The following is a 21,675-nucleotide window of genomic DNA, read 5'->3' on the forward strand; positions in this document are numbered from 1 at the left end:
ATAGCAAGTGAAAAGGACAAAAAGGAAGTAGTCCAATGAATCTGGAAATAAATAAGCTACGATATAAAGCACATAGTGCATCAGAATTTGAAGTTTTAGTTAAAAAAAACTGTCAGCAGAGTACAGTTTTGACACAGCTTTCACTACCACAAAATGTATTTATCAAATGTTTCAGAAATTGCTCTCTCTGAAGGCCTTCATGCTTTTTGTCTGTGTTCTATGCACAGCTTAGCTAAGACACACATTTCTCAGTGATTTTAATGGAGTTTCAACATATAAGTCAAAGATCTCTTTCATTTAGCAAGGCAATCTTTAAATTCCACTTAGCATGTAAGTATTTAAAAGGGCAATTTTCAAACCATTAAGTAGAACTCATGATGTTTGAGATCAACTATAAATCATTTGGTTACAAGATGCATTATTCAAATAGCTATAGCTACCTAGTTACTATTATAATGTTAATTGGGTATATAGAACATGAGCTTTTAAATTTTTTTCTCCAGACACAGAATACTAGTGTTTTCTGGTAAGCTTACTCATTTAAATAAGGTGTCTTTCTCAGCTCCTCTCATCTTGAGCTCCATACCCGATCTAAAACTTAAAATTTCTGCATCAAGAAATATTTCCCCCTGAAGAGGGTAGAACAGAGAACCCAGTAAGAGGATTTGAAGCACAAATACCTCAAAGCACAGCCTTGTTAGAGATAAAATACACACACACAAAAAAAAAAAAAAAAAAGGCAGCTAAGTACACAGTAGTTTAATCTGAAAATCAATGATTAGCAATGACCCAGAAATTAAAAATACTCAACTGCTGTCTTTACACAGTCATTGTTGACAGTTACAACCCTATCATCTAACAGCATCCTGCAGGCATTCCTTCCCCTCACACCCTGCCCCAGTTCAGACTAGCCTCTTCTAAAGGATTTTGTGAAAGCCTAAACAAAGCACTCAGGATATTTATTTTCTGATCTTCTTTGAATTTTTATGGTCTCATAAGCAGCTCCTTGAAATGAGATCCCTTGTGCTGGAGGATATCAGCTAAATAACGAGGAGGACATGTGGCAGTGCCCTTGTGACACCATCAGTAGTGATGGGGTTCACCTTCTCTGTCCAGGAGGAGCACTCTTAAGGGGTTTTTCCTATTAGCTTTTTAATATTTTTGACCTGTTACTGGCAGAACCTTCAGCTTTATTGAAGGCAATCTACTAGTGGTTAGCTTAGAAATGTTTTGTAAAAGAAAAAAAATCATATAAAAATAGCTTGACATCTTCTGCCTCCATTACCATATAGAAATACTGGATGTTGGAAGATATTTACAAAAGATAGGAGATGTTGGAAGATAGTCACAAAAGGCAACGATGCTTTAACAGCATGGTGCTCTACTACAGCTATGAAGCAGGTGAAGTTAACATAGAAGAAATTGAGATTGATAAGGTCCATATACATGAAATAAGAAAAAGAAAAATAACTGTTCCCATCTCACATGTTTACCACTACTGAAGTCAACATAAGATGAGAAAGAAGGAAAATGAAATATTTTACATTAGTTTTAGGCATGTAGTTATAGCCCAAACTAGAGAACTTGAGTATCTGAACAAACAACAGTTTTCAGAAGGCATCTCAGACAAGGTCAGTCGGATACCCTAGTTCTTTGCTAAAGACTGTAATTGACTAAAGGAAAAACCTACTTTTAAACTTTTTTAATCCAGCACCTAAATTTGGTGTCTGAAGTAGAACATCATTCAGATACTCCATTGTCCACAACAACAAGTGTGAAAGAAGCATGGTGAATTTAAAACATAAAGATGAGCTAACAAAACTTAAGGCAACCTTTGGGTTATATTTCTACCTGAAGTACTGTCTCATTTCCATAAATAAATCTCTCTTTTTCTAAGATGAAAAAATGTAGCAATGCTATAATTTTTTCCCACACATGCTTTGAAATTATTTCTATTGTATACACCGTACTAAAGAACTGAAATTAGCCCCTTAAATTTAAACATTCTGTGGTTTTATACTGTCCTTTCTTCTACCAGAGTACCGCATCAAAGCTTTTTTTTTTTTAAAGAGATTGTGATTGTTAATATGGATGCATTCATGTTTTGTTATTAATGCAGAAACCATTCCCTACAAGCACTGTATGTTATACTCCTAGAATCCCATTTTTATTTTCCACTACCTCAGAACACATGCTACGTACTTAAGGCCTATATATTGTGATGATATATTAATTTTATAGTGTCCACAGGTAGTTCTGAACAAAGTTAAACTTTTGCTATTACTTATATATGGATTCCTGTTAGAAGATTTCCACACCCCCAGCTTAACCTATGGATACCTGTGCCTCAGCATTTTTTGATGAACTTGCAGAGTTTATCATGTTTTCAGGAAACACTAAAGATACTAATAAAAAAGGGCCTAATTAAAAAAAAATTCCCCTCCCACCAAAGCTATATATCATTTTTTAACTAGTGAAAACACACTCAAAATCTGTCAAAGTAGTCACAAATATTCAAAGTCTGCACTGTCAGAGTTCCACAAACCTGCAAGGTGTGCTCAAATTACACAAAAAAAGAGCATGCTGCAATTGTTGACATTGTCAGCATAAAATCCTTAGCATAAGGTGTAGCTCTCAGAATTCAGGCTGGCATCTCAGCATTCAAAGATTAAAAAGTAACTAATCTTGCACGCTTTGATGGGTACACAAGTAAACCTTTCATTATCCAAATTCAAAGGAAGAAAGGTCCATTTAGCCACAACAAGCTGCTGATCTATCAACTTCAACACCAAATATGAGCACAGGTCCTGCAAATTTCCAAAACTCCTCTGAAACTCTAAATTCTGTTTTTCCTGCAACAAAGATTAACATCCTTCAGGCTCTGGGATATAAGTACATTTAGATGAATGAGGTTCACAACCACATTTGTAAGGCAAGCTGCCATAGATTAGTTTCTAAGAGACAACTGGTTTATTCAGGTTAAATGCCTAGAGCCTTGAGTATAAACAAAAAGGAAAAAAAAATCCATAAGGTATCTCTGGAGTGCAATACTTCCTGTATTAATATTTCAAGTCATTCATTCACTGTACACTGAGTGCAGACGCTATAGAGATTTAATTGAACAGCTTGACAACGCGTACCCGATAGCAATATTCCAGATATTGTTCAGCCATACTTACCTTTAAAGAAACAATCTTCATTGTGTACAATGGTGATCTTTTGCTTTTTCAGACAGGCAGCTCTGTGCACTTCACAGTGGTTTTCATAGAATTCTCCATCAGACCCACACACAGGTTTGTAATGTGGCTTGCAGTGCTCCATGCACAGACACTCGGCTTGGCCAGTCTTCCCATTCACAACACAGTGCCTGCCCAGACCACAGTACTTGTTTTCACATGATCCAAAATGGCCATCCTGACCAAAATACCCTTAAAAAAAGAAAAAAAAAAAAAGAAGGTTTTTATTTAATAACCACATTTTCCTTAATTGCATGTAAGGTGCAAAAAGGATTGATTTGAGTAAATGAAGTGAGACTAAGCCTTTGTTACATCCTTGACTAATATTAAACATAGGATGGCCTGATGTTAAAAAAATTTAGTCTCTTTATGATGATTTTTTTATACCTCTAATCATTGTCATAGGCTAACCACAATTTAGAGCAAGATCTAGTAACACAAGTTACTCTTCATTAAAAAATTCATAGTAAATCATTACTTTTTCAATGTATATTGAAGTTTGTCAGCTTAAGATTGCTATACTGTTGCATGCAGTAGAACAATGTATTCTCTAGAATTTAGACCATAGGATTGGTCTCAAATTGGAAGGGACCCATAAGGATTGAATCTAATTCTGTGCTCCTTGCAAAACTACCTGAATCTACACCATGTGATTAATAGCATCTTCCAGAAATCCCACTGACAGGCAGATAAAATGGATATTTACACATTGAGACTGATCCATGAGAATAACTAAAGCAGAATAAGGGCTCTCAATCAATATGGAGAATTTAAAAACAAAAAAATGACAAAACCTCTGTGGCAGGATTACAATGATATTTCAGGAAACAGAGCATGGAAAAGCAGGACTGATATATCAAGTGAATGGTGGCTAGAAGGAGCCACAGGAACCTCTAGGTGTTATTTCAATTATGACAAATGTGATTTGGATGGCAAACAGAGCTTTAAGACTGCTGCAGTAGAAATGGAGGAGTTTCTGCTGGCCACAATTTTCAGTTCCTTCTGCTCCTAAAATAAGGAAATGGATTGTCTACATTAGGCTACCAAAGCCATCTGTTTTCTATCCTAAAAGTGCTGCTACCACAATGTAAGATAAGCACTGTTGTCAGTAGTAGATCTCTTGGTGAAAGGGGAAGTTCAGTGCACAGTAATATTTCCTTATTATATGCCCAGTTTCCATTTTGACTGCCTTAGAACTAACTATGGCTTCTTGGCAAGAGAAAGTGAACGATGTGAAAATGATGTGAATATGAAAGCAGAATTGTAATTGCAATTATCAATAAATAGGTTTTCTGATAAAATAATTGTGTCATAAAATATGCATAAAAATACTAAAATGCCTCCAAATGCAGGAGTAGACACCGCCCTTCACAGCTACTTAATTTTTTTCTCTCGCTTTGTATTCTAATGTCCAGAACAAACACCTGTTATTCTAATGCCTTGCAATTCTTTCCTTATCCTCACATCCTAGCTGAATCCGTCCTTGGCTAACCCATATAAAAAAAACACGAAGAAGCAAATTACAATGCATAATTTGGTAGTAATTTGTTCATTCTAGATTCATTTTCCATAGCAAAATGTTAATATGTCAATACAACAGCTCGAAGCACATTTCTTCAAGCCACTGAGAATTTATGTTCTTCACTTCAGTGGCAGATATAAAATCTCACCACTTTTTCTTCTGAAGCCTATGGGTCTATTAGACAACCATGCTTTGATTTCTTGCTTTCTCGTACAGCACAAATTTTCCAGACAAACATACTACAGAAAGCACACAACCATGAAATTTGGCTCTAATGACATGCTTTCACTATATTACTTGGTAACAATTTCAGCACAAAGTTGAGAGGGCTACATATTCACCTCAGGTGTTGTATGGCAGATATAACTAAGCCACAGTGATTTTTATACACATGTAAAGGCCCCACTGATGGTGGGTTTACCTGCTCATGCACCAAAATGACTTGAAACAGGGAAATCCAATTCAACATTAAATTCTTCCCGTAAGTTTTTGAAAGTATTCCTCCTTGTGCCAATTTATCACCACCATACAAGAGCAACAGATATATACTGACAGAAATTAATGTAAACCAAATTTCCCTATTTTCTTCTACTAAAGCTAAGCTCAGGTAAAGCTTTGGAATACCCAAGAGTGCTTTGCACAGGGCATGTATTCACATGACAGAATGTAAGAACTTTGAAGTGATGGAATTGTTACAGTTTGAGGACAAAGTACATAAACCATTATTATTCATGCTTTCTGAACTGAAGATAAAGATCTCAGAACACATCTGACAACTGCTCTGAATTATTGAGAGGTGTGTGGTGACTCAAAAATATACTGCGCTGTATGTTATGAAAATAGAACTCATTTAATACTTCTCTTGGGACTTCATCTTAGCACTGTAATTGAATCTGATGTCTGAATGCAAAATACCTTCTTTCCGATAAGGGAGAATAATTTACATTACATATATTGATATTTATAATATAGGTATTTGTCAACATATACCAATTACGTACAGCAATAAACAAGCAACTTTTCTGCCTTAATGAAAACCAGTATTTATTATGAAATATTTTATAAATGTCTTCATTTTACACCATTAAGTACTCCAAAACAATACATAAATTTGCATACATCACTGCATATGCAACTCCTTCAACTGAAGTCTGTGGTAAAATTCCCACTAACCTCAAGAGAGGTTTCTCCAGATACAATCTAAAGCCTTCAGTCAGCATTATGTTATGGCTATAAGTTTTAGCATGTTTAACAGGCACTGTTCTGCCCAGAGAAGGAGCAGCTATGTGGTGTTGACAGTACATATGGAAGAAAAAACAGTTAGAAGTGTACTCTGAAGCACTCCACCAAACTGTGGTTAGCAGATTACCAGATCACTCACAGCAAAGAAATAAATTAAATCAATGCAATTCCAAAACAGGTGACAAAATGCTCACACAACCATAAATTTGAATTAAATATGCACCCACTTACAAAAATATAAACAAATCAATCTAAAGAGGTACTGAGAAATACCAAGAAATGGGCCTAGATATAAGTTTTAAAAAAATGAGCAACCAAAACCCAGATTAAGTAAAACCAATTTCTGCTGCTTTTCACTACTCAAGGCCAAATTGCAAAAATCACTATATTTGTCAAATCCTTAATTTTATTTTTTGTTTCCAAAATGGTACTTCCATAATTTTAATATTGGAATAGAACTGCTACTAAACTACAAAAATCTTGCCATTAACAAAAAAGAAACTACATTTTAAACCAATGTGGGCTGTGACATGCAGCCCATTTATGAATGGCTGACTATTTCAGTTGCCATCAGGAAATTGACACTATTACTATTCATTCCTGGATATATTAGTATGGGAGGTATACTTTTGATACTTTGATAAGAGATGAGTTTTTTTTCAGTTTCTTGGGGGTTTTTAGGGGATTTTTTTGATTGTTTGGTTGAGTTTCTTGAATGTCAGTGTAGCTAAGTCTCCTGGCATGAAATTGCTTAGGGTGCAGCACCCCTCCAGGACACCATCATAATCACAAACATTGTTTTCCAGAAGGCTCTTGTTCTATCTAAGCACACGTTTTAGAAAGTAAATCAGTCTGAGAAGAACTTAGGATGCCATATTTAGATATAATTCAGTAATTTAGTTGAGAAGGTAAGCAGCATATTCAATATTAAGAGACTGAAAGCCAGTAATTTGGGATAACAAATAATCTAGTCCTGAATGCAAATATTTTTTCCAGCAATTGTTATTGCTTATGTGATGATAGGCAAGTCTACATTTGTCAAATGCCACAACACAAAAACAGGGAACCATGTACACATATGAGCTATGTACTCTGAATTTTCAGCTTAAAAAAAGCATTATATTTACACATTTTGAGAGGAAACAAAGTGTACTTGGTTCTATCTGAAAATAAGAAATATTCAAATTACCACACCCTTATGTTAAAAAAAACTCACTTTAAGAACTATCACTAAAACTGTATTACACCCAAAACAGTCAAAGCAGTCATATAGATTTTTCAGATCCTCTTGAAATTTAAAACTCCAAACAGATACCAAACAGAAGGGCAGAAGTTTTCATTTTTTAGACAGTACAGTAAAATAGCTTTAACTTTAAAAGAAAAAAAAAACCAAAAAAAAACCCAAACCCCAAACAGTTTCAAGTTTTCAGTTGGGATTCTTCATACAGGCTGCCTATTTAAAGGATACTTCAACGGCATCGATAGCTGAGCAAGTTGTACGTCACAGTTTGATTCATTTACATCTGGGAATTAAGCTGATGTTTTAGCACGTTAAAGACTCACAGAAATACACACAGATACTTTACCCTTTTATCTAATCAGTTTAGAGAAACATTGCACAGTGAAACTTTGGAAATTCATGAGAGTATGAATCTCCATGTTCTACAGTTGGCCCAGAGCTGGAACACACACACAGGCTTTCTGTGTGCTGAGCATTCTCTCACAAACTCAGACTGTTTTCTTACTTCCCTAACAACATAATTTACATTCATGGCTTCTATCCTAACTTGCTGCATCACCCACATGCCACGAAAAACCAAGTGGTAGCTACTTTTCAAGGCAATGCAGTGATATTTTGTGTGCAAATAACGGTAATTTCTTGGGTCAAAAGACCTACAGTCCCATTTCCCCCTCTTCTACTTAAAACCATTATGTAAATTACAATTCCACCTCTACAGCTGCATCTTCGCGTAATACACTATCTATGAAAGGCCCAACCAAGACTGTAATCCTTATTTTAGTAAGTGTTCAGTGTAATCTCAGGTTTTAGTAGCAAGTAAGATTTATCACCACCTACCATTAAGACTCATAGGGCATTAACACTGAGCAAGACCCCAGTACAACCTGTGAGAATCTGCTCATAAATACTGAAGCTCTAGATTTTTTCTATTTTTTAACTGTAGCATTTCAGCAACAGTTCTTTAACAATTCTTTTATTTCACTAGCCAGAACAGCTTGTAATTACATTGACTCAACATGACACTAAATCTGCACTACTCATTATCCAGAAGTCTTGGTATATTAAATTCCTCAGAAATTTAGATTTCTTTTTTATTTTAGATAGGAATATTTTGGGCAGTGGACAAAATTTAAAGAAAAGAGTGGATTATTTGAGAGTAAATAAAAAAAGTTCAAAAACTTGCCAATATAATGATTATAGTAATGAATTTCCACCACATAACAGTGCATATCTTAACAAACTGAAGAGAATTAGCGGCTCAAAGATGAGAGGGTGGGAAGAAAGGACAAACAAAAGCCCCACAGCCACGCAGGGGCAGGATGAAGAGCTGCAGCCCATGGCCCTTAGAAACAGCCCCTTGTAGCTCACAGCTCTCAGCCCTGCTCCCGCCTGCAGCAGTGAAAGAAACTCATACACATGGCTCACCATTATCTTCCTCTGGCATGGTTTCCTTTCAGGCAAGTAAGGTCCAGTGCTTTATACTAAAGTCTATTCTGCCTGTGTGTAAAGTAAGTTTTTGGCTGGGTCTTGTACCTTCCTTCTTGCCTGCCTTCCCCCTCTGCCCTCAGACATACATCTACCTTTCCTCTTTCCTTCCCGGTAGGGACACTGGAAGTATTGTAAAGATTTACACCTCCATAGAACATGATTGAAATCTTCTGGTGGACTCAGTATTTATCATTGAGGACCAACTTACAGAAATTGACACAGGCATTATGAATGTACAGGATTTTTTCAATCTTAAAAGTTGAAAGAAGGTTTCAACTTTTTTGAAACAAGTTCAAAAAAGTCAAGCCTAAATACACTTAAGGGAATAGGGACTCTATATTCAAATAAAGTGACTTTCTTATTGCCCTATAAAGCTAAGCTGGAATAAATTAGGACAATGTGCCACGCTTTTAAAGGAAATAATTTGCAAAACTACAGTAAGAAAAAGGAGAACAAAATAATACCAAGTAACATCAAGAAGATCTGTAAATGCTGAATTGCCCAGCAATTAACTTGAAATATTGAAACCTCCCATAAAAGTGCATCTCTCAGCCAGAAACAGTCAGGTTAGCATTTTTCATCATATGAATTTGTTTTTCTTGCCAGCACTTAGAAGCTATCTTCAGCAAAACTCATAGATTTAGTTTCCTCTGAATAGAGAAAAATCAAATCATACCTCCTTTACTTGAATGAAATTGAAGACCAAGAACAAAAATGCCCCATAAGACAGTGAGGAGAAGTTACAATACAACTACACAAAAACCTCTTATGCTTATTAGGCAGAAACTTTTCCCCCTTTCCAGAGCCTTCACCTGCTCCTCTCTCATCCTCATAGCAACCCCTTTATAGGCTTGCTCCACTCCAGGTACCCACATCAGGGGGCTCAGCAGCTGCCTGACCCTTGCCTTCTGCAATTACAAAGCATTTCCACGTGTTCCTGCCTCTGTAAACTTTCTTGCTCACTAACAGGGCTGTGAAACACCTGTTTGATATCAGAGCAAATGCCTGTGACAACTCTGCTACAGAGCCTTTCCTCCTGTGAGGTGCCTGTTCAGATTTCTGCCTGTACCAAATTCAGTGTCACCATCCCAGCGGTGCTGAGCAGTGCTGTGCCCTGTGCCCACACAGCAAGGTCCTGTGTGCCACCTCCCTCAGGTGACATTACTCTCCTGGCAAGCACAGACCTCATGCTCATGGGAACCAAGAAGGAGTTGCCCAATTCTCCCTCACTGCTAGGAGGTGATTCTTGGGCACAATATTGTAAAAATCTCCTTCATTAATCACCCTCCTCACATTTGAGCAGAGACCATTAAATTTATAAAATGGTCTGTGGGCTCCAGACATGCTACTTGCCTTACACGAGTGGAATGGAAAATGCACACAGGTCTGACGCAAACAGCTGAATAGATTTGGATTAAGAGCACTGCTGGCTCTAAGTGTAAATATAGGCTGATGTCTTTGAGCAGTTTCAAGCCAGCAATTCATTACTTTCAATTAAATCCTTAGCTCCGATTAGCATTAGCGGTGGTTGTCTTTCTCACATATTATCTTTATTTTGAAAAATGTTTATAATTCATTTAACATTAAACCAGTGGCAAAAAGAGTTTCTTTAACACAAAGCAGGAAACAAATTACACGTTTGCCTCATCACAGATACATGGACCCTTATTCAAATGGTTGATTGCTTTTCAATTGCAGCACAGCAGGCAATCCCCTATTCTGCCAAACATATCACCCAATGTCAGGAAGAGCAGGAAATGTGCATCATAGTGACAGCAGTTTTGAAAAGGTCATAGTCTGAACAACCTTCCACACATTGTAAGCTTATTTGAAATAAGGCTTTATGAATATCACAAAGGGCTAGCTTAGTTCTCAGTCAGACAAAACAACTTAATTTTTTTTTTTGTTATTCACAAGCCAAACTGATTAGTTTTAGCAACAACGATGAAAACAATCAAAAGTTTGAGTAAATTATTGACTAGAATTTTCCTTTTACTTAGTTAAAATTAGGAAGGCTCTTAGGATTTGGTTTTAAGAAACAAGGTTTAACTGCCGTATCACACAATAATATTAACTGTTCCTCTCTGGCAAACTTTTCACATGAAGAACACATTTGTCCATTTTGAGCTAATAGTATAGTAAAAAACTATTGTTTCCTTGATAGCTATATATGGCTTTCCCTGGGATTAAATATGCTTCTGTATGAAACAACATTATAAAGAGAAAATTTAACTCATCCCTGATCAAGTAGCTGCCATGAAATCAGTAATTCAATTATCCATGGTAAAAACTAGCATACCATATTACAGGTATTATTCAATTTCTGTGTTAGACATTGAAACAACACTGTTTTGCTGATTTTTTAACTTCAAAGCCCTTCTTACAGATAAATCTGTGATGTCTTTCTGCCACCTTCCCCAAGGGACCTGTACTAGAAAAAGTGGCACACACATTGAGCAGCATTTAAACCATATGGTTAAAGTGCAGCATCATTTCTGTTCAAGGAAAGCTAAAAAAGAAATGTCAACTATTTTCAGTTTTACTGATGTGAAACATTTGCTCCTAATAAATTTTACATTGTCCATTTTTTCCCAGTTGTTACTAAGGAACTGTGGTGGGTTGGCCCTGTGTACCACGTACTGCCCACCCAACTACTTGCTCACTGTCACAGGAATACAGAAGGAATTCAGTAAGGAATTCATTCATTAATTTGCACTGGCAGGCAGGTGCCCAGCCATCTTCTGGAAAACAGCAGAAGTAACAGGGCCATGTCTTAACCACCGATATTCCCCCCTCCAGTCCGTCCTTCTCCTTTTGCCCAGCTGCCATCACTGAGCAGAATGTTTTATGGAGTGGGATGCCCCTCTGGCCAGTCTGGGCCAGCTCCACCAGCCATGCCTTCTCCCAGCTTCCTGCTTCCAAAGGGGCGGAGTGGAAATAGAAAAGCCTTTATGTTAGTCAAGAATGTTCAGCGTCAAACTCAGCATTGTTGTGGTCACCAATGAGAGTGTTATGTGGGCTGCTTTCATGACAGAAAGAGACAGTACAAGAACACTGTGGGAGCATTGAAAGATTTTCCAGGCATTAATAATCCCACAAAGGGCATGTGGGTGTGTGTGCTGTAATCCAAACTGTTAATCAGTGGCACATTATGGAAAAAAATATATTTAGAAGAATCTCATGATATTTTTGTTATATGGAATTTCTCATTCAATGTCTTCTACAAAAGCAGTAAGATACTAACAATTTCCATCTCCTTAACATGTGTGAAACACAAACACATGAAAATTAAAGATTAGTAAGGTGAGATACCATCTTTACAGGCCCTTCAGAAAGAACAGCAAAACACTACACGCTTGTATATAGGAGTATAGCTCTCAGAGCCATTTAGCTAACAAACCTGGACACCAATGACCCATGTGTGGAATTCTGAAAGGAACCAAAAAGAAAACAAAACACCGATAAACCAAAAAAACCCCAAAAACTCCCCAAAAAGCAACCCAGAAAAGATAAATATTTTAGAGATAAGAGGGAGTTTTAAAAATAATATTCCTACAAATAATATTTTCATCTGGATTTGCTAGAAGAAAATAATCTTAATTATGCTTAAACTTTCCTGACTTAATTTTGCCATTTTAAGTAAGCTTAATTTGATGCAGAGTCCCATGCACTGCGTATACACCTCTTATCTTTTTTTTTTTCGGAAGAGGACTGATCCTATCTGCTCCATATATTCAGCAAAGTTGTGGGGTTTTTTTCTGAAGATGTTAGAATTAACCCAAAATACCTAGAAATATGAAAAATCACACTGCATTCTAAGTGGCAATAACACAAAAATGCTTTTCCAGACCTCTTTAAGAAGAGAATACTGCTCTATGAAAATAAAAAAAAAATATGAAAAAAATAAAGTATCAAAAATCTTTATCTTGACATAGGAGAATAGTCTACCTGAAAAATCCATTTAAAATTACTTCTACATCTATGTATGTCTATTAAGAAATACCTGAAAAACCAGAGACATCCACTCAAATAAATATATAAGTGATTACTTTCACAGAAAATAATGCCCAAGTGAGGTGATTAAGTCAAGCAATGTGACTACTGAAAAATTTTTCTGTGCTTAGACTAAAGATATTTTCTGTGATATATAATTCCTAGGGAATAAAAGAGAAAGTATAGTTTTCCTGCTAAACCTGAGTAACACAGTTTCAATTTTATATCTAGTAGTCTTTATGGAAATAGTTTGCTATTGAATCGATTATTCTCTTCTAATAAATATGTAAAAGCAAACTGAAGTCAAAATACAAACAGTCCTCTAGCCTACTTCATGGAAAATCAATCTTACAAGAAAACCATATATATCTCTACAAATGAGAAAGCGTTTAGCTTTCAACAGAAAGAAAAATTCTAGTCAGATATTTCAACAGTCATGTTTTTTGTATTAGTTGATACAACTTCTGTCTCGTGACAAATTGCCCTTCTAAACACAGAAAAAAATACTTTTTCACAGATAATATTAGAATTTGATAAAAGCCACCAGCATTCTACATAAGAATCAACCTAGGGGTAGAGTAATAGATAATCCTTATTATGCATTTAAGAAATACAAGCTACAGAACTAATTATATGAAAACAAAAAAGATAATTTTAAGCTACAATTCAATGGAGTGCTGTCTACAAGAATATGTCTAGTGATGCATAACTTTCACACACCTGGTGCATCTGTCTCATTTCTTCCCACCAGAAAATGGCAGAGTGTTAAACTGAAACCTCTGGCCACCACAGCTACCAAGCCCTGTCTGTTGTTTCAGTGGTTTAGCTACTGAAGTGTAGAAATATTTCAAATGAATGAAAATAAAAATCCTGTTATAATATTTGCTGTATATGGAGTTTCTAAAAGCAAGACTAACTTTCATGTCCATTAATAAAGCTAAAGAGTTTGCCGCACGTCATACTTTCTTAGGTAATTTCAAGAAATCTACGAAATGAGATACACAGATACAAATTTACTCTTTATAACAAGAGAAATAAACTTTGCCATGGGAATAATTATTTTGAGCTACTATATTTTTTTTTAATTTATTTAACTGAATTGAAAGTCATTTCAGGTCACCAAAGCCTGTTTATACTTGGCAACCCTAAATTATTAATTGAAGCAGAAATAAATATTTAATCACAAATCCTTTGAAAGTGGCAATGCCTTTGTAACTAAATTTTTACAATTGTTTTACCCATAAACAATTTAGTTGAACAACTGAAATTATAATCCACAATAGATTTTCCTCTATTTTTAAACACTGTCTTTACAGCAAACAAACCTATATGAGATCTGTGTGAAATGAGTCATTAGTTCAAAGTTGCTGGAATGACCCAGATAACTGGCTTTGTTTGCCATAAAACACTTACCTCTTGACATTATAAATTTATCCTTATGCACAAGCATGACTGAATTATAACTGTATGGTTTTCTTTTCAAGACTACATTGTAAGGTAATATTCATATAATCCATTTTAAGTCATGGCAGAACTTATTTTACTGTCTTAATTTCATTTTGTATGCACATGAAATAGCACAGTATTACAGTCTAGCGGGGGAAAAAAAGCACAAGTAGGAATAAGAATGATTTTTAAAGCAGCTTAATCCATTAACTGCCATAGCTATTTCTGAAGAATTTAAGCATTAGTGTACTTCCAGTCATAGTGGCTGAGACAAATTTCTAGTTAAGTCTTTAAACCTGTTCTTTAGTTCATACAGAATTTAACCTGGATCACTTTTTGAATGTTCAACTAAAGCTAAAGACATTTTAACAGCATTGCTACACATGTATTTGTAAATGAATTTCACAGAATTCTGTTAGCACTACAATTACTAGAAAACAGAAAAATTATGGGTAATGCATTTGTAAAGCTTTCTGGAGCTCTTGCACCTTTTTTGAAAAGGAGGTGGAAAAGCCCAGTACCTTGAAAAAAATGCTACATATTTCCTTTATAGTTATTTTTCATTTTCCTCCTGAATTTAATAGGCAGTTTAAATAATATTCATCAGTATACATGCCCTATTTTTTTTTCAAACACAACTTTATTGGAGTGGTTTTGTCTGGGCACGTACGCTTGACAATGTGCAGGTACTGAATTTCTATCTTCTTCTCTCTTCCTCTTCTCATCCCCACAAGAATTATATGACCTTCCTTCCCACTTTTCCCTTCTTGAAGAACTTTTTTGAATAGACAGAAGTCTTGTAAGTAATAATCTGCTCACAGGGACACCACAAGAGCACCACAAACTCACTCAGCAAGAAAAAAAAAAAACTTCCGTGGGTTCTGTATTGCAGTCAAGTCAAACTGTTTTTTCAGAACCAGGCACACTTTCCTATAACTTGATACCTGTGCACTATAATAAAAGAGAAACTGAAGATTTCCAAGGCAGTGATGCCAGCTGAAAAAGATAAAAATGTGCAAATGACTTAGGAAAGTGTTAAGTGCACCATCTGAAGTTGTGTCAGTACCGTGAAATTCCTGCAGCTAACACAGAAAGCATTCCAAGTGCTAATGACTAAATTCTTTAGCCTTTCAAGGTCTGGGTTTTACTTGGTTTGTTTCAGTAGCTTTTTATCCCCCTCTAAGTGGACTATTTGCCATTTTATTTTGGCATTTGCTTAACTTGAGTACTGTAAAACTGACAAGTCATGCTGTCATACTGAATAAATGTGTAACAAAACTACTGACAAAAAGTGTTTAGTAAATAGAGTAATTTTTCTAACATTATTATTTTTTAAATATTGTGCATCAATTGAAAGGATACCTCTTTCTTGAAAATTTCTCAGGGATTATTTAGTGCATTTTATTTTAAAATAATCTCATAACAATATCCAACAGACACCTTAAAAGACAATACACACCATAAGAAACAACAGATGAATAAAGCGTTACTTTTTTCCCCAATTTTCAGTTTTAGAATCTACTAGTCAACAGTAACAGCCATACTCCTATTCTCACATCTGAATTCATATTTAAGATAATTATGGCTAACTTCAGTTTATTTGCTTTATTCCAGTATGTGAGAGGGAGGAAGAATCTTCAGTCCAATTTAGACTTCTAGAGGGATAATCACCAGCTTAGAAAAAACAGACAGTGTAATGCTTTTAAAGATCAATTTTCCATAGAACCATTGAATCATTAAGGTTAGAAAAGACTTTTAGGAGCATTAAGGCCAACTGTTAACCCCACAGTGCCATCTTCAACAATAAACCACATCTTCCAGCACCACATCTATGGTTTTTGAATACTTTCAGGTATGGTGACTCTAACACTTTGCTGGACAGCTTGTTCAAATAACTAGTCTTTCGGTGAAGTCATTTTTTCCTAATATCCAATCTAACACACATCAATGCAACTTGAAGCCTTTCCCTCTTTTCCTATTGCTTTTTATTTGGAAGAAACCAATTCCCACTTAGAACATTCTTTCAGGAAGTTGTAGAAAGCAATAAGGTCCCCTCTCAACCTCCTTTTCTCCAGGCTAAACAACTCCAACTCCCTCAGCCAATTCTCATCAGACCTGTGCTCCACTGCCCTTTTCTGGACACACTGAAGAACCTCAAAGTCTTCCTTGTAGTGAGGGCCTCAAAACTAAACACAGGATTTGAGGTGTGCCCTCACCAGTTCTGAGTCTGGGGGGATGATCATGGCCTGGTCCTGCTGGCTACACGATTCTTGATACAAGCCAAGATGCCACTGGCCTTCTTTGGCCACCTGGGCACACACTAGCTCATGTTCAGCTGGTGGTCAACCAGCACCCCCAGGTCCTTTTCTGCTGGGCCTTTTTACAGCCATTCTGCCACAAGCCTGTACCACTGCACGGGGCTGTTGTGACAAGAGCACAGGACCCAGCACTTGGCCTTTTTGAGTCTTGGCCTCTGCAGAGCCTTCCTGCCCTCCAGCAGATCAACACTCACACCCACCTTGGTGTCACCTGAAAACTGGCAGAGGGTGCACTCAATGCTCTCGTCCAGATCATCACTTAAGATATTAAACAGGTCTGAGCCAAATACTGAGCTCTGGGGAATCCCACAAGTGACCAACCCACCAAGTGGATGCAACTCCATTCACCATCACTCTCCAGGCCTGGCCATCCAGACACTTTATTACCCAGTGAAGAATATACCTGTCCCAGCCATGGGAAGCCAGTTCTCCAATCATGATCTCATATTTGATGGAAGACACAAAGACAAGAAAAAAATTAATGAAAAATCTTAAGCATGTGACTTTGGCTCCTAAGTTTGCATCTAAGGACATACACAAAACACAGCAAAAAAAAAAAAAGTAAATCTTCAGGTTTCATTTGTTTACTTGATTCAGCCAAAGCATTTGGAAAAAAGACATATCTGTGTTATGATTTCAAATGTGGCAATAATCTGCATGTCCACTATGACTTGTTTTCAATACCAAGATATTAGAAATGTTTTCCAATGGTAAGAATATCCTTCTCTGCATAAGACACAGCATTTCTTTGCCAGTAACCTAAACATAAGAAAGGGGAAATAATTGAAGACTAAAATATCAACCATTCATATTTCAACCTGCTGTTATTTAAAACATTTATCTGTTCTAGACTTCAACTGAACTCTCCACTTTGGTTTGTGTTATTCAAGGGTTCTGTGTGGATTTGATTTAAGCTTTCAGCGATCATGCAGAAAATAGTTCAAGTTCTGATTTTTCTAAGAAAATGAGAAAGCTAAATAAGGTAAGCAGTTTTCAAAACAAAACAAAACCCAGAGGCCTTGTACTGAACAACAGGGTTTTTCCTCTTCCATACCTAAATAAATAAATAAATAAATTTACCAGTATAAAGTAAAGCAAGGATGTGTGTTTTCATTACTGCTTCTCCATTAGGGCTTTATTTTACATAGCTTCCCTAATATATTCCATGAAAATCCAATTTGGCCTTCAGTCAGGTGTAAATTCTGGGCCTTGAATAGCCTACACTAAGAAAGAAAAAAAAAGGTAATCATAAGGGATTTGGCAATTGTTTCTTGAGATCATGAAATTTTTTAAGCAAGATGAATTCCCTCAAGCGTGGTAGTTTTTAAAAGAAACATTAGTGATTAGGACTGGAATGTGCAAAAAGATTATAATTTCTACATTCCCCCTAGAATAAGAGCAACATTAGAAAATAGTCATCTAAACAAATTCACTGTTTATTTTTCTGATACTATTGTTGAACTATTCTGAAACAATCTTGTTGAAAAAGTAGCTTCCCTGAAGAACAGATGTAAAAGCAAAACAGAAAAGTTGTTACAGGCCTGTGAAGAAATGAGAGGAAAATAGAAGGTCTATAGACCCTAAGCTGAAGCCAAAAACAGTAGAATATCCCAAGGCCATGACAATTCAAGTGTTAAATAAAACTATGAAATAAAATAAAATGAAATCTAAACTCTAAAAGACACCATTGCAAATGTGCATAAAATAATCCATAATTCATCTTATATAATGTCTCGTAAAATGAACTCAAATAGCATTAAAAACTAGATTTAGTTTAATGCTGGTGCTGGCACAGACTTTCAAGGATAAACATCAACAAAATCTGAGGCTACACTGAAAAAATGCTTTTTATGAACAGGTTTGATAACATCTATCATCAGGCATATAACTCTATATCCCCATGTAAGTATACATATCTAACTGTTTTCTAAACTTTGAATTCCAAGCTATTACACAACTAAATTTATGAAATACTGCCATGAACTGTGTTCTGAGTACAAAATATATGCAATGCGTGCAATTCTGAAGAAGAGAAAACAAAGGAAAGTATATGAGGAGGAAAGAGCTGTTATTGACAGCTATTTTTTAAGAGTGTTTTAATATAATACACATAGCTTGTCCTTAAACAGTGAAGCATAAAGGGCGAAGGACACTTGCACTTTTCTTGGTAATGGAAAAAGTAAGATGTTATTCTGGATGTCTCTGATTGCTTTTCCTAATACAGCTATACCTTCTGAAAAATAAAATGGAAATGTAGCAGACTAAAACTAAATTACTTCCCTCTTATTCCTCAAGAAAACCTGCTTTATTGCTGTGACTCTCACCCATTCTTACAGTTAGAAAAAATAGATAGTGGGTCTTTTGGGGGAAATAAGGTGTTCTGGCCTAGCATTTAGTTTTTCTTCCCTCCAAAAACTTTCTTTCCTTTCTACTATCCTTTCATTTGTTCCAATGACAGAAAAAAGAAACTTCTCTCTTTCTGAGATTCACAATTTACAAACACCTACATCTTTATGCTCAGTCAATCAAAAGTTGCTTAATGTGAAAAGCTTGCCAGGTAGCTTTATTATTCTGTATTTATTTATTTTTACCTCTCTGGTAGAACAATAATGAAAACAAAATTTATGTGATTCTGGAAGTTGTGACAGAAAGTCATGCTTCTATTTGAGTCCATCTAGGCCAACATATCTGACTCACACTCTTAAAAACAATGGATGAATTTTGAAATACGTTTTGTATTCCTGCTATGTGAGAAATGAATAGTTTGTAAACATCTTATCTATAAGAATTATATGGAGATGAGAAACAACTCCAAAAACTAAAAAGTGGCATTTAACAAAGCAGGATGCTTATGGATTTCTTCAGATGAAGACTAGGTTCAGAATGAGGTGATGATCTGGAGAGGAGTCAAATACTCTGTTCATAGAGAAGAGGAAGCATTCAAGCTTAATAAAATTTCTCTGTACAGAACTCCAATTTACAACTATATTTATGCGTTTAGGTTGCAATCAGATTCAGTTTCCTTTTTAAGTAGAATATTTTTGAGGGATCAAAAGGAAAACTGCAAAACAACATCCAGACCACATTAATGTCAATGTTTAACATGGACAAAGTACAAACCACTGATGATTAAATAGTTCCTGAGAATAAAGGCAACTTTAAATATATAGAACACAAAGGTCCCTTCGAGAAGCAGTGAGCAGATTTTTCATGGAGATGTTTATTTCTATGAAATGGGCACAAATTTGGGGGAAGGTGTCACTGCTCATCGATTCCAGTTCAAGAAGAAAAGTGAGTCAGTTGCCAAAATTCTCCCTGAAAAATCTCTTGTGTGAGATACAAGGACTGTGCAAAAGGAGGGTGCATCCACCACTGCATATATTCCTACTGCAAATCCAGTTCACTTTCTTTTCCAAAATAGCAATTAAATTTTGAACAACAGTTCATTCTCATTAAATCACAATTCTGAAATCAAAATATTATACTAAAATGATAAAAATGGACTCCTTAGCATACCAAAGGCACTTCAAAAAAATCCAGTGCTTCTGTCACTACAGAGAAGATCTAAAATCTTTTCACATGTTCAATTATTGAGCCCAGATCTCCAACACTTTTTGTTTGGATATCAAATGCTGTTGTATCTTTGCAATGTAACAAAAGTAGAAAAAAAATTTATGGATATTTTAGCATTAAAAAAAACCCCAATTCCCCAGTAATAGCTAAATTACTCTTGTGCCCATTAGGGTATTCTTCTCATTATTAAGTCAACCTTTTTTGACAGTACTTGACAAATACTCATAGATTCTTCTTTAAATCAGAAGGGAGGAAATACCATGTTCCACCAAATTTTATTACTTGGTATATTCATTAGGTAAATCCTATCTCTGCATAACAGTTTTTTTTATGCTGCCTTCAAGTGAGCAACATGCCTAAATATAAATAATGCCTAAAGGTTAAAAACAAAGTGAAATAGTTGTAAAGTTGTCTACAAGGTATTGTTATTTTTTTAATCATGTTCCCCATACATGATATGATAATCATGTGAACAATTCTATGAATAAGAATTAGAGTACTTTAGAGTAATAGTTAATAAAATAAGCAATTTCTCAATGTGAAAAAAGAGTGTAAGAAACTGATCTAAAAAGAGAAGTATCTAAAAAGGTGAGGAAGAATAAAATATGTTATTTAAAAAGGCTCAAGCACGTCTTTAAAGCTAAATATTTCATTAGGCAAAGTCTACCTGTCACAATAAAAATATTTTGCTGTACTACAGTTGTCCTTTGTTTGCTAGGCATCTTATGCATCAGGTCTACATCACACATGACAAATGATTCCAAAAAATCAAAATTGAACTTGTAATGAAGACATATATTGCACTCAGAAACATGAAGGAATAACCAAACTCTGTCCAAAAATCAACTCTTCCTTTTCATAGGCATTCTGATAAAGAACATTACAAAAGTCGTTGTGTTGTTTTATACTTTTGACAAGTACTTGATAAAATCAAAGGAAATTAACTAAATTATTAAGGAATAAAAAATTCTGGTGATCAGTTAAGGAAAATAGAGTTTTCTGCTAGAGAGAACTTTACCTTCAGATTTTGAAGTCACACTGCAAATTTTCCTGCATGTCATAAAATCACAAAATACAGCACAAGTCATCTCAGTTGCTTTCTTTACTATTCAGTACACTTCAGGGTCACAGATGAGTTTAAAATGCAGTAGTAAGCATTTTGATGCTATGGCTCTTGAGAGAATAATGATCATATGGAATGAAGCTGACTAGAAACACTGTTCTAGCAAGAATCAGATAATGTAACACAGATTTTTATTAGAAAATATAAATTTGTTGGAAAAAAACTCTCCATGGGAAGATATTCACTTGAAAAAATTGACCAGGTAAAGTGGTTGAGACTGTAATAGACAGTAGCCTGATTTTTGCTGAGGACACAGGATACTAAAACAGCTCACATTTGAAATACTTGAAGGCAATAAAATTTACTGAGGGTAAAAAGCCCCTTGGCTCTGAACAAGTTGCAATTCTGAGAAGTCTCAATTCACTGTCAATATAAAACTTTGATTCACTTCCGAAAGAGAAGAGGACCATCAACTTTAGTCAAAAATTTGTCCAAGCTTCAGTATACTTTCAATTTTCCCCATATTGGGAAAGCCCTCACCATATGTCTCTGAT

At 35.5% G+C, this 21,675-nt stretch overlaps 1 protein-coding gene across 2 annotated transcripts in view; it reads right to left on the reverse strand.

Moving 5' to 3' along the window:
- The window catches only part of FSTL5 (follistatin like 5), a 270,455-nt gene that overhangs the window by 181,725 nt on the left and 67,055 nt on the right, over window positions 1-21,675 (reverse strand). For both annotated transcript variants that reach the window (XM_066548230.1, XM_066548229.1), the window contains exon 4: window positions 3,180-3,428. In XM_066548230.1, coding sequence (XP_066404327.1) covers window positions 3,180-3,428 — 249 coding nt within the window. The remainder of the gene's footprint in view (window positions 1-3,179; window positions 3,429-21,675) is intronic.

This window comes from Molothrus aeneus, chromosome 4 (genome assembly GCF_037042795.1).
Source record: "Molothrus aeneus isolate 106 chromosome 4, BPBGC_Maene_1.0, whole genome shotgun sequence".
NCBI lineage: Eukaryota > Metazoa > Chordata > Aves > Passeriformes > Icteridae > Molothrus > Molothrus aeneus.